Below are 13,105 nucleotides of genomic sequence, written 5' to 3'. Positions count from 1 at the left end.
ATAATAAAAAACTAAAAATTCAACTGAATTTATGGAACAGACATTTATTTCACTCGTTCAAATGTTTGCTGCAAGTTTATGAAGTGCGTTGTTTCACCTTTACACTTATCTTGTTGTCAACAACTTACCGTATACCGCGATAGAACTTAATTTTATGTACAGTATTTTTCTTTGTAAAGTGGAAAAGCGTTAAGGTGTAAAAGAGTGGTTTTTCTTTAAAATATTTTCAATGAATATATTTTTTTACTCAATTCATATTGAAACGAAGTTACCAAAATACTGACAAAGAATGCTGTCTCCAAATTGATCAAGTAATTTAATTTTGTAAAGTTGGGCAGACTTGAAATCATGGAAAGTGATTTTGTTGAACGTTTCAATTCGCTGAGAATTAATACACCGAGACAAGATGAACTTAAGCAGCAATGTTCGCTGTTTTGCTGTATTACGTGCGGATTGATTGAGAAGAACGAATTCACCGCCCTCCGGTGTCTTTTGCTTACTTGTCACATGGAAAAGTGGCTTGTTCGAAATGGATTCGACGTTCAAGTTGTGATGCTCTGCCCCAAAGTTAGTAGCTGGTTTTCTGATTTTGGTTTTTTGGAAACGAAATTCAATAAGGAGATTTTCATTTCAAAATCACTGAATTGCGCCGAAATTTGCCGCATGAACAAGGATGAACTTTTTTCCACTGTTGGAAAATATTTTCAAACGTACCAACGGAAGGAAAATGCAATTTTCATAATATACTCCGATTTGAAAGGTTGCAATTTTCAACAGTTGTCACAATATTTTCAAAATATGCAATTTGTCAACTATGCTTATAAGATTGCACACGTGAAGATCTCCATTGCTCAGTTTAGCGTCAAGTGTTTTTTATCCGAAAGAAAAAAGCAAATATTAGAACGTATCGAAGAGAAGCATGGTAAAGTTGATAGCCAAGATCAAATTGTCAGTCGTTTGACCGCTTTGGTTGTTGTTTTTGAATTGTTAACTGCAAAACACGACCAGCCCGTTTTCATTTCGTACCCTTCAGAAAATGGTCTGCCTGCAATTGCTAGGAAGGCTTTATTCGTGATGTACAACTTCACTCGGATGTGCTCTATTTTGAACTCATTCAAAAAGATGGTTTCAAAAAATTACTATCCCAAATTGGTACCATTAGCATTGCTGTCTTCTGACATGCAGCGAGGTGTTTTGGCGGAATTTCGCCCGCTAACTGACATGATCTTTTCGTTCGATATTATTCATTCTGGAAATGGTTTTCGACGTTCAGATTTTACCGTTCCAAAAATTTGTCACTGGCTTACGAACTTCACTAGCCAATTTAGCAAAATTTACAGTAAAATTCAAATTCTCACGCCTGCAACAGATCTGCTTTTCGACGAACTCTTCGTCAAGATTCATCTGATTGAAATGTTCCATAACACAATGAAATTGATGTTCAATTTGCTTTGCTTGGAAACGTTAAATGGCATGTGAAGACCTTGTTGTTGTTTTTATAAATTTTTTGCTTATCTGTTTGCAGTTGATTGTTTTTTTTGTTGAAAATCATGTGAATAATGGGCGTAAACATTCTGGAAACAATTTTCACTACTGCGTGTGTGTACGTCGAGGCTGAAGACTTTTCGGGTTAGCGCTTGTGAAACAATATTATTATCGTGATTATTCCGCTTGCCGTTTTCGTGGCCTTTCGTGTATCAAGTTGTTCTTGTACAGAATAAACTTGACTTTCGGTATGGTGACTTTGCTGATACAGGTGGGATACTTGCAGTGAAACTGTTGTCAAACTATGGGGAAGAAAGGTTATAAATTCATAAAAAACAGCTCGGTAGCAGCTTGACTGCCATTCACTTTCCCGCTTTACAGTAATTACAGTAACTGTAACTGAGTGTAAGGTTTTGTTGTGTTCACAAAAATATTTATTTCTAATAATTTTAAGTATCAACAATTTTATATGCAACCATTTAAAAATGTCAGTTGATTTTGATAATATCAGCAAATACAATTTTAGTTCAAATATTTGTATATCTAAACATAAATAGCATATATATATATATGTATATATATATATATATATATATATATATATATCATTTTTTTCTAGGATGTGCAATTATCATCTTTCAATGTTTTCTTAGCAAATGTTTTTTTGGTAAATTAACGCAAAACAAGAACTGCGACCCACACACACGCACCTTTGATCGGAGCATAAGTGTTTTCGACCAGGAATACTTACACCCCGTCAATTTCTTTATTTAACATTTCTCATAGTGGTTTCGGTAGCTTAGTTTTTAAAATCACTGGAATTGTTGAGAAAAAAGTTTGCCTTTTTATAATCCTCAAGCTTTCATAAAAAGGTTCAATATTCAAAGAAGTAACAGAATTTTTTGATGAGCATCATATTCCAGCAACTATTAAGCAAATCCAGGTCAACTATTGATTTTTGTCTTCAGTGTTCAATGAAGCAGAAATCGGTCTTGTCCAGTGGGTTGAAAAATTTTAAACTACCCAATAGGAATCTTATTGCAATTTGCTGATGTGCTGCCTATTTTGAAATTCAGCATAAAACCAGCTACGAACGTTAGCGAGAGCACGCAGCGGTTGACGTTGCGCTGGCCATGTTGCGTCGCTTCGGCGTTTGCTGCGCTTCTCTGAAAATCATTCAAGGTTATTTTAATTTTTGTTGATTGAATTAAACATTTTCCACCGATGGCAGTTTGTAGAATATTTGTTAAGAACTGTTGTTAAGAATAGTTCTATAGATGAAGCGTGGTATTTCAGTTCATCATCAGTTGCTGGGCAGAATTTATTGTAAACTTGAGACGACAATTACCCGGTGAGACAACAGTCAGAATGGAAGTTTCGTTGAATACTTGTCTGGTGGGAAGAACTTGAAGATCACAAAATTGATTTTAAACATGATGTTTTTTCACTGTGCTCTGTGTTTAAGGAAAAGGCGCATTGCAGTTACTTATGGCTTAACGGTTACATCATCCAACTGAATTGTCCACCATCAGTAATCAAAAGATCGTATACTTCGAAGAGACGTAATGATACAGAACCATATTTAGATTAAAATTTATAGAGATTGTAGCGGACGCAGGCCGACGCGTAACAATTACTGTATTTGTCTAGATCACTAAGAGGAAGAAAAAGAATCAAGCTACCGTAACCAGATTTATACTTGAAGATCATGGAAGGACTACGGTATACGGACGTTGGTAGCGATGGAAGTGAGATTGTTGTTGGTTCCTGACATATACGGTGGTGGAATGGTCGCGGTCCTTGTTGGTATTTGTTAATGAATATTGTACTCTTGACGTGTCTTTTGGATGCGTGAATGTTACCGGCAAATCGCGAACTACGGAAAAGGGACAGCATGGCCGACAGCAGCCGGACGGACAATATGACTGTGCAGACGAGCCCGGCGATCGAAAATGGTTATTGTCAGCTAGCGATGACCGTGACAGTAGACCCGTTGGGGCGACGAACGAACTCATCCTAGAGAGCGGTTCGTTACCAGATGGAGTAGACTGGGAGAAGTTGCTTGCTTTTATCGACACGAATATGTCAGAAACAGTGATGAAAAATAGCGAAAAGCAATACCAGTCTTTGAAAACTTTGATGAGAAGAAAGCTAACCATTTATGTCTTGCGGAAATCCGGCGTTTGGTTAATGCAAGCATGTTGGAATACATTGGCACACGGTAACTGAGCAGGCAACATGGTCATCACCTATGGTATGCATTGTGAAAAATTTTGGCAAGTTCTCAGCGTTTAGTCTATCTCGGTAAAATTTTTGGGGCTGCGTTCCTATTGGTTGGAAAATGTCGTTTTTTCATTGGATAAAAATTTAGGCGAGACAGCCACTGCTATTACGTCATAACTATGCAATCAGAAGCTATCCAATGAAAACTCGACCTATTGTCAACCAATAGAAAATCATCCTTCGAAATTTTCCGGAGGAGATTATCCCCAGGCGAACATATTGAAACCCTTCGGGTGATATTACGGTGATCGCACTTCACAGAGCAGCGTTCCTTCCAAGATACTTTCTATCAGCTTCATCTTTCATCCCTTACCTACAACCTATTACATGGTCCTGCGAGGGTGAAATAAAAATAGAAACCACAGTGAAGAACAACTGTGACAGTACTTGACGAGGTCTGGCTCGTATATACCCAATGGCGAAAATCGACCGCTGGTTCTGTCAGCCAACGCGTGCGAACATAGATTTGGAGCGGTGCTGTGACGCAGATTGCCATATTGCTCGATAAAACTTGCGAATACTCGCGGTTGCGTTTAAATTAGTGCCACCCACGGAGAAGTATAACAAAGCCATTAACGAAGAAAGGTTGCAGTTCCTGTATGGTCAGCATTTGAAGCATGAAATTGGCCATAATTTATCCTGTCGACCCATGATACAATGACGAAATTGGAAAAAGACCTGCGGTGGAGCCGCTTCTCTCAGCCGAATCAGGGCACAGAAAAGCAGGAAGATGCCGCAAGGCTACCGCGTAAAGATGGACATGCCTCAGCTGGTGACAATGTTCAACGTAAACATGCGAACAATCTTCACCTTCGACAGGGTGTCGAAATGTGATTTTGATGCCTCATAAGGACAGGTAAACTGACACCCTGATTCATGAAATTGAATTTTTCGTACTGACGAAGTTGTCTTTGTAATACTCGAACCTGCGGTGGAGGTACGAAAGTGCTCATCTCTCACCTGAATCAGGCCCACAACAGCGGTAAGATGCCGCAGGGCTTCCGTGTGAAAATGGACATGCCTCAGCTGGTGACAATGTTCAACGTAAACATACGAACCATCTTCACCTTCGACAGGGTGTCGAAATGTGATTTTGGTACCTCATAAGGACAGGTATCTAAATTGCCTGATGCATGAAGTCAAATGCTTAGAATTTGTATAGTATGTTTGTAAAGCTCAAACCTGCGGGGCAGGAACTGATTACAGTATGCACTCAGTTCTTGGAACTTTGTAAATTTTGATTTGTTTGTTTTGTTGATGTATAAATAAAGTTACATTGTTTATTTACGATTTGTTTTCTCGATCGACCCGCGTTACAGCCACGTCCACTGCAAACTATTTTCGAACTGTGTTGGCCTAGACACGTAGCGTGATGGCAATGGCATATTATTACGGCTTGCTTCTGTTCTGTTCTCCTTATTTTACACTTGCTCAGGATTGGTAAGCTGAAAATTGTGTTGGAAAATAACTGTCAGTATAAATGGAAGTGAAATCAGATAAAAAATAAACGAAATATTGAATTCTTAAATGAAACTGAAGGATTATAATGAAAACTGATTACTAAATACATTTCATCATTATTTCCTTACTTTATGAATTGCATTTGCAATATTAATATGATGCTTTATTTGTTACAGTGAAGTATAGAATTTAATCTGAAAAACTTGCTGAAAATCTTATATAGCTTTAAAATAGCTGGAACTTATATTAGTGTGACATTTTTTAATAGCAACGTTTAAATGTATCATTTATAAATATTAATAATTTTATAAATTTGCATGAACGTCTTCATCTTTAGGCAGTCAATTGAGCCCTCTTTTTCGATACCCTGCAAGTAAATATGTCGATTTATTTTGCAATACAATATTTTGAAGAAATTCAATTTCACGTAGAATAACTCACCTAACGACATTTCTTCTACATCGCTGCCTCATTTCCAATATCTCTTTTATTAATGACTGTCTATGTTTATCCGAGGCCTCTGGAGAATGTACTCGCTGAAAAATTTACAGATTTAACTATACGTAAACCGAAACGCGCGATGCATAGAAGGAATTTTAAAATTGTTTTTCAAATTAAACAGTGAATATTTTCATTCTTGAAATCTCAAATATATAGAATCAAAATTCGTACATGAATACATCCCAAATAACTTGAATAATAATCTTTCTTCAAAGTTATTAACGACCAAAATACATTACATAAAATTCAGTGCATTACTTTCTTAAGAAGCTGTTTATACATAAATATGCAGCAGCATACAGTGCAAAAAATAATGGCCATTCCCATTTTTGTGTGGGAGGCGTTGTCTGAAATATTAATGCTATAATTATGAAAAATTCAGTAAAATTGATACCAGTTTCACAATGCGCTCCTTCAAAACCTGGCGCACAAATGCATGTGTATGAGTTAGAGTCCACTGTACTACAATTTCCACCGTTTAGACATGACTGTGAAGTGCAAGCGCCTATTACTTAAATACAAAGTTCATATATAATTTCATTTTCATAGATGATATTATATGATATATGCTTTGTAAAAAAGCATCTATTATATTTCTTTCTAGTGCATTCTGTTTAAAACTTAGATTTCACGATTTACCAAATTCACATTGATTTCCTGTTAAAGCAGCCCCACAGCTACATACGCCGTAATTACCATATTGCAAGCATGTGCCGCCATTTTGGCAACCCTTCTTTTCGTCACAACTTTTGAAACCTAAAAGTATCTATCTGTTGTTGAAAATAAGGTAATAACGTATATATAAATATTAATATATATATATATATATAATTTTATTATGTATATTTATATGTGGAGAAATCTGGAAAATACTACTAAATTTGTCATATTGCAGATGAAATTGACACTTATACTTAAATTGCATTGTATTTCTGTTATCAGACGTACTTCTTACTTTGCTCTCAAGATAAAAATATACTTATAGCTAACATCATTAGCAACATATTTCTCATCATTTTTACACAGTTTGAAAATCAATTGATTTCTCTCATTTACTAAAAGGACGGTGTATTTGAAAAAACAGAGTTTGAAAAGCAGCAAAAATTATTTACATGTTTATAATCTACATAATTGTTAAAAATGAAAAAATAAAATAATATTTGCACACATCATCGCCTCAGATAAATAGTAATAATATTATATAGAAACCATGTTTGATTATTTCTAATTCTTAATACCAACTAATAGTAACAGCAGAATAATATTTGAAACAGTACCGTTTTCACATAGCTCGCCGGAACGAAAAGGTTCTTTGCAAATGCATTGTAATTTTGATTCAATTTCCTCCACCTCCCCACCATTATTTGTGCATATCATTTTATTCACTTTATTGGAAGGACACGGCGGAAAGTATCGCTCTTCTTGCTCAAAACAGCATAATTCTGGACTTTTCAAACAATCTACTTTTTCATATTCATGGCGTGCTTTCGGTCTGAATCTGTACGCAGTATAATTTCCACAAGTTTTTGTTGACGTACTCCAAGAACTCCATGGCAAATCCGCACACGGACATGTACAGGTTTCACCATAATCACGTTCTTCGCAAGGTTTTCCATATGGAAATTCTCTTTCTCTCAGTTGATAATATGAGTATTGTCGACATTCGTTTCTATTGCTCGGGTTTCTTTGACACAGTGGAACTCTTATTTCAAGACAGTCTTCATACTCATCATGAATGCATGCAAAAAATTTACATTTATCCTCTTCACAACGATAATTATCGACGATATCATGGGCAGGATTGTTTGCTCCATTAGAATTTTTTAAAGGTAAAAAATGAAGAAACGGTAAGAGAGTATTGTAATTTACACAAAAATCGAGCAGTTTTAAAATTTTCCCCAGAGTAGCAAAAGAGTTGTGTTTCTCAGCACAACTGCCGAATTTTTGAGCGCAACAATCCCTTTCCTCATATTTAGCATCTCTAGCTCTACTGCTCAATCGTTTCGTCATGCAGCAGTATTTGCTAGGAGAATTCTCACATTCTAGGACAAATATATTTTTCAATGGTTGCGACACTTCACGAATCAAATACACGCTTTCTTCTGATAAATGATAGGGGGGAACTTTAATTTTCCCCATCCGTCTCCATTCATCATCCAATGCGTTCACAATAGCCCTACCGTTTTTGTAAGCTAATTTACAGTACAGCTGTGCAGAATCGACAAAATTTCCATTGAAGATACGACGCAGGTCAGTAATATTAACAAGGGTTATGCATCTCTTTCCAGCTACGCCGCCGTAAATGCCTGACCTATATTGGAACGGACATCTACATTCACTCGTATTCCATATTAACAGCAGGATAGAAACTAAGATCCAAAATTTCATGGCTAAAAGAATTAAAAAAAAATAAAGATAACTTTTCATTTCGAATATAAAATTACAAATTTACTTTATCAAAGTGGCCATTTAAGGAAAATTTTCTTTCATAAAAAGCTTGTTGTTAAAAAAGAACTAAAAACTTTTTATGTTATTAATTTCAAAGGAGAACATTCTATTTGCTCAGAAGTAAAGATGTCGTTGAAACATAAAATTATCACTGAACAATTATAAACCTTTTAAAATTATTAATTCTATACATTCTTATAAAATGTAAGCTTTTTCAAGCAGTTTTATATTTAGCTGAATAACTGCAGCAGATAAATATACGTAAATCGTGCTTAATTATTATCGGTATAAATATAAATATAAATATAAAACAGTATTATGCATCTGAATTAGCAATTTAGAATATACAAAAATATTATATCATGATATTCATGTTCTGCTGGTCTGAACGGCAAATGTAATTTTTAATTCACATTTTTCTTAAGTTAAAAAGAGAAAGTAAAACGCCATCGAGAAAAAAGACGAAAGCTGTTTTCATAATTATAAATTGCCAGAAATGTAAATAATCGATTACTTAGCGGATGTACAAATTTTTACCTGTTGCGTTCATTTCGAAATAAAAATGTCAAGTGTCAACTTTTGAAATGACAGTATTTTGTTTTAAACAGTCTACAGTAGACTTTCATATCAACCTGACGAAAAGTAATGTTTCAGCTTAAATTCTCTATTTTATTGGAAGAACAACGTCTGGCTTCATTTTTTGTGCAATTGCAACTATTTTTGGTTCAATAACAGGTATATCCATAATGACTTGAGCAAATTTTATAAATTAATTTTTTTAATAATGAATTTTCATGAACAAGCGCTTGTAAAATCTTTTCATTTAACTGCCAAAGCGTAAAATTTGTTTCTACGTTTTTATTATGCACGCATTTTTATTTTTCATCGGAAACTTAGCTATGGAAAACAACTCGACTGAGCATATCGTTAAGCAGAGAATTAATTACAGGCACGGTAGTAAATTACGTATTTCTCAAATTACATTCCCACTTTTCAAGTACCATTTTTCACATGCTGTGAGCGCTAATGAATTATTAAAACTAATAAAAATTACCACTACCATTAAAATTCCCATTGGTTGAAGAATATTTTTCAAACAAATTTGAAACAAATATTTTTCTGTCTGATATCATTATTGCTAAGAACGAAATACATTTTTAAATATTGAAATTATAAGATTAACAATTTAAATTTTAAAACTAATTACTGTTTTATGAATTAAGTTGCTCAAAAAGGCAAAATATTACATGAAGTAATGCAGGTACTAATTCAAAAAAAAATAAAAAATAGATTATATGTATATAATGTAATACTTAATATTATAGTATTATGTTATTATTACCTTAGACATAAAAATGTACATTCATTTGTTATCTTTTAAATTTCGAAATCAGTGATCGTGCAGTTTGCATTTACTTTCGCCTCACTTCTGCAGATTTGGAAGGTATCAAACATTGAAACTGAATCAGCGTATTATCATAGATTATGTGATATAAATTTTTCATTAAATATCTAAAAGGTATTGTTTGATTTAAATAAGTAAATATTAAAAAATTTGAACGATGAATATTCAACAGTATTTACATTCCTAAAGACACCTGATTGCTTTTTAATTGTTACAGTATAAAAACTGTGAAAATGAAATGCAGCGATTAAATAAAAGTATTAATTAATTTTGCTATTTTAGTTAAAAAATTATTGATTTTTCTCGTTAATCTATTAATAGCCGTGCGAAACGTATCGGTTCTTAAACATGTAAATTCAAATTTATTGTCGACTTTACATCGATGAATTGATATTTTACACTTTCATTTTATCATTGAATTTATTTCAGTAATTTATTGCATGTATAAATTTCATAATTATTTTCTTATGTTATAATATTTCATTATAATGCAATAATGTTTGATTTTAATAGTTGATTTTGCATTATATGTTAAAATTTTACTTCAAATTCTTTCAGTTTTCATATTTGGATTCATTTTAATGAAAATTGAAGTTACTGAATCATTCCAGTTGACGAAGTTTTGTTTCATTTATATTAACTGAAAAATTTATAGCTGTCTTAATAGTTAAAATAGTGGAAAACAATCAATCCGCATTGTTTTTTACTAAGCGTATGTGATGTATTTTCTTTCCATTCAGTTGCGATGCTTCAGTACTATTGCATCGCTTTTCAGTAGTGTTTCAGGTTTCAACAGCTTGAGACTGTTTTGCAGCAGTCAAATCAGGAGCAGCATTGCATTGAAAAATTTGAATACTAGCACAGAGGATAAACTTCCCTGCTGAGCTCTGACACAGATCAACCTACCCGCTGATTATTCCCTCTTCTGCGCTTCATCGCTTCAAACTGATAACGTCAATATTCATTATTAACCAACCACCTTACACTGAAGATGACGAATGTCAGCACTGAAGTAATAAATCCGTTTTAACGTCTGTTATTTTTTACTCGTTTTATTAAATAAAACATAGAAAATAAAAAGTCTAAAGTTGAAGGATTCAGTAATTTATAAAACAAAATGATGAGCAGTTATTACGATCTCGCGCAAGTTTTGTGGAAAATATGTAAAGTTTGTATTTGAAAATTAATAAAATTATTTTCCTTGCATATTTATTAAGCTCTGTATTTTATTTGCATGATCAATTATTCACATTCATACCTGCATGTTCGTGGCGTTCAAATTGGCACACATTTTGTTTAACAACAATTTTGGTTGACAAATTGTTTGTTTAATTTGAAAATCAACTTTTCCTGTTAATAGTTTTATCTGTAATGACAAGCTTGTTTTCATGTCTGATATGAGTAGCAGTACTGTCAGATAGCGATCTTGTAGGTCATTATTAAGTTAAGCAACAAATGAAACCCACGTTTAATTACTAAACTACATTCCATTTCTCCTTCATTTAAGATTTGGTTTGTACATTTTGAGAAGAATACTTTTAATTAAAAAGCAGTTACTTACTACATTTAGAATTCAGTTTTAATTCTGGCATCTAATTTGCAACTTTTACTGTATGATAAAGCGAAGATTTGGTTTAATGTTTAGCATTTTTGCAGATATGAAGAATGACCACATGAAGAAATGAAGTCACGAAGCATAACAGGAGATAAAAGGTAAGTGCAGTCCACCCTGGGTCCCCTTTCTTGTAAGTCTGAGGTTGGAATATTTTGGAAAGGTGAAATGTAACTTAGCTAAGTTAAGAGAACAACAAACCTACATGGTTGAGATTTGTTTTAGTGAAGTTTTTGGGCTTTCTTGCAGCAAAATGTATGTATGCAATTTTTCAGGAATTGCAATAGTTTCAGATTACAGTTATTTTTCATCTCAAGATCACTCAATCATGGCTGCGAACGTAATCTTCCTCTAGCACTGTATACGTTCTACCAAAATAAGATCATTGCTGGTTACCCTCGTCGCAGGCATAAAGCGTATATTGATCTTTCATTTGCCTCCCTAAGTTTTACTCCCATTGTTGAGAGTGAAAATTTATTGCGCACCATCATGGGATTCACTGTCTTGGTCACACAATGAATCCATTTGAGAAAGCGTTTGTCTGTAGCATTGTAAAAATTCCGGACACCATTATCATTGAATGTTTTGTACTTGTGCATCCCTATGGTATATGTCAAGTGGTATTTGATGCAGTATCCACTGACATCACATTATATCGATATTCTGTGAAAGGTTTCTCAGATGTAGCGTAGCTGCCGCATGCATTGAACTGAAATTGATTTTGGCTAGCTTAGGGGAAATTTAACTTCATCACATGTTTCTTGGTGTAGCGAAATTTCAGAAAATTGTGCGTGATGAATTTTGACCTTGCTCATGATAATCGCTGCACAGCTTTCTTCATTGTCAAACTAGTTGACAAGGCTAGCTTTGCTGAGATTGTAAAATGTCATTGCCTGTCGAATTATGAAAACAACGAATAACTCAGATAAACATGCATCTTTATGACAGCTCTTTGTTCTGTTATCTCTTCTTTACGCAGTTCTTTTGTTGCTTCTATATTTTTTATAGAATAATGCAATTGGATAATAAAGATATTTAATTTGTAAGGACTAAGACCGTGAATTCTGTTATTCCTTCATTTCATTTTCCGAGGTCATCACTAGCTCAACACGGTAATGATAAAAATTACAGTATGTTATAAATGAAAGTAAATTAAAGTCTATGAATTAGGGTTCTGCAATTTTCAGTGCAGTTGATCAGTAACTAAAGTTTGCGGTGTTTGTAATCTGTCGTTTAGGATCAAGATTGGTTATCTAGTGGCTTCCCGATCATCGTAGCTGCATCTTGAATCGGTTGTTTCAATGACAAGCTGGCATTTGTGGATGTTCCTTCATTGTTTCCTTCATAATGAAATTGATATGTAAAAATTGTTTGACATACTGAAAAGGTTCAGCTTAACACTTACGACCCAATCCGACAATAGTATTTACAGGTGGACGAGGAATTGCATTGTTTCGTCTGCAAAATAGTGAATTTAACTTTGATTTTTTTAATTTCAAATGTATCTCACTTCGCGGCGAAGGTGGTATTCGGGTTATATGCTGCAGTTTCTTGGAATGCTTGATGTGCCACGGATGGCATGTGGACTCTGAAAGCATTGTAAGAACTTTATCTCATCAATGTACTAATAAATTGTTCTTTAAAAACTTTGTGTACATCAGATTCCACTTGCAGAGTAATAATATTAAAAATAATATCTTACTTGAAATTTTGATTTCCAGCGGAATTTTCAGTTTTAATCATTTTGTAGGTTCCATAATATGGGTGTGTGTAAGTATTTGTGTTGTATCCGTTTTCTGATGTTACAAATGATTTATAATAATTGTTTGACATACTGAAAAAATTCCGTTTAATACTTACGACCCAATATGACAATATTATGCAGCGGAGGACGAGGAATTGCATTGCTA

The 13,105-nt window shown here is 33.9% G+C and overlaps 5 protein-coding genes across 5 annotated transcripts; 3 read left to right on the top strand and 2 right to left on the bottom strand.

Annotated features, from left to right (window-relative positions):
- The first annotated feature begins 348 nt into the window (after positions 1 to 348).
- Positions 349 to 1,479, top strand: Tsp_05728 (putative DALR anticodon-binding domain-containing protein 3). Its single transcript, XM_003372002.1, has one exon. The coding sequence runs from the start codon at positions 349 to 351 to the stop codon at positions 1,477 to 1,479; it is 1,131 nt and encodes a 376-aa protein (XP_003372050.1).
- Positions 1,480 to 2,762: 1,283 nt separating this feature from the next.
- Positions 2,763 to 3,885, top strand: Tsp_05729 (conserved hypothetical protein). The gene is given in 6 exon segments (XM_003372001.1): positions 2,763 to 2,836; positions 2,968 to 3,047; positions 3,095 to 3,123; positions 3,136 to 3,217; positions 3,239 to 3,706; positions 3,857 to 3,885. 6 exon segments carry the CDS (start codon positions 2,763 to 2,765, stop codon positions 3,883 to 3,885), a joined length of 762 nt encoding a protein of 253 aa, XP_003372049.1.
- Positions 3,886 to 4,533: 648 nt separating this feature from the next.
- On the bottom strand, positions 4,534 to 8,728 carry Tsp_05730 (conserved hypothetical protein). Its single transcript, XM_003372000.1, has 8 exons — positions 8,716 to 8,728; positions 6,969 to 8,120; positions 6,370 to 6,486; positions 6,125 to 6,241; positions 6,031 to 6,077; positions 5,671 to 5,765; positions 5,077 to 5,213; positions 4,534 to 4,868 (listed from the first exon to the last, which is right to left on the bottom strand). Exons 1-8 carry the CDS (start codon positions 8,726 to 8,728, stop codon positions 4,534 to 4,536), a joined length of 2,013 nt encoding a protein of 670 aa, XP_003372048.1.
- A 2,536-nt stretch (positions 8,729 to 11,264) lies between these two features.
- Tsp_05731 (serine/threonine-protein kinase PCTAIRE-2) lies at positions 11,265 to 11,714 on the top strand. Its single transcript, XM_003371999.1, has 2 exons — positions 11,265 to 11,296; positions 11,471 to 11,714. The coding sequence occupies exons 1-2, from the start codon at positions 11,265 to 11,267 to the stop codon at positions 11,712 to 11,714; spliced, it is 276 nt and encodes a 91-aa protein (XP_003372047.1).
- A 720-nt stretch (positions 11,715 to 12,434) lies between these two features.
- Positions 12,435 to 13,029, bottom strand: Tsp_05732 (conserved hypothetical protein; the record flags this gene model as incomplete). The annotated part of the gene is made up of 4 exons (XM_003371998.1): positions 12,435 to 12,535; positions 12,601 to 12,653; positions 12,706 to 12,783; positions 12,898 to 13,029. Coding segments are annotated over 4 exons (364 nt in total), but the record flags the coding sequence as incomplete, so codon positions are not given.
- Between the last annotated feature and the right edge of the window lie 76 nt (positions 13,030 to 13,105).

This window comes from Trichinella spiralis (assembly GCF_000181795.1).
Source record: "Trichinella spiralis strain ISS 195 chromosome Unknown Scfld9, whole genome shotgun sequence".
Classification (NCBI taxonomy): domain Eukaryota; kingdom Metazoa; phylum Nematoda; class Enoplea; order Trichinellida; family Trichinellidae; genus Trichinella; species Trichinella spiralis.
Note: the sequence above shows the minus strand (reverse complement) of the source record. Positions and strands in the feature narration are given on the sequence as shown.

Coding starts and splice junctions, on each gene's coding strand:
- Tsp_05728 (XM_003372002.1), top strand. CDS start 349: ATGGAAAGTGATTTTGTTGAACGTTTCAATTCGCTGAGAATTAATACA.
- Tsp_05729 (XM_003372001.1), top strand. CDS start 2,763: ATGAAGCGTGGTATTTCAGTTCATCATCAGTTGCTGGGCAGAATTTAT. Junction 3,048..3,094: donor ATCGTATACTTCGAAGAGAC/GTAATGATACAG, acceptor TAGAGATTGTAG/CGGACGCAGGCCGACGCGTA. Junction 3,707..3,856: donor TTGGAATACATTGGCACACG/GTAACTGAGCAG, acceptor ATAAAAATTTAG/GCGAGACAGCCACTGCTATT.
- Tsp_05730 (XM_003372000.1), bottom strand. Junction 6,078..6,124: donor AGGAGCGCATTGTGAAACTG/GTATCAATTTTA, acceptor TTAATATTTCAG/ACAACGCCTCCCACACAAAA. Junction 5,766..6,030: donor TGGCCATTATTTTTTGCACT/GTATGCTGCTGC, acceptor TAAATTTTTCAG/CGAGTACATTCTCCAGAGGC.
- Tsp_05731 (XM_003371999.1), top strand. CDS start 11,265: ATGAAGTCACGAAGCATAACAGGAGATAAAAG. Junction 11,297..11,470: donor AGCATAACAGGAGATAAAAG/GTAAGTGCAGTC, acceptor GCAATTTTTCAG/GAATTGCAATAGTTTCAGAT.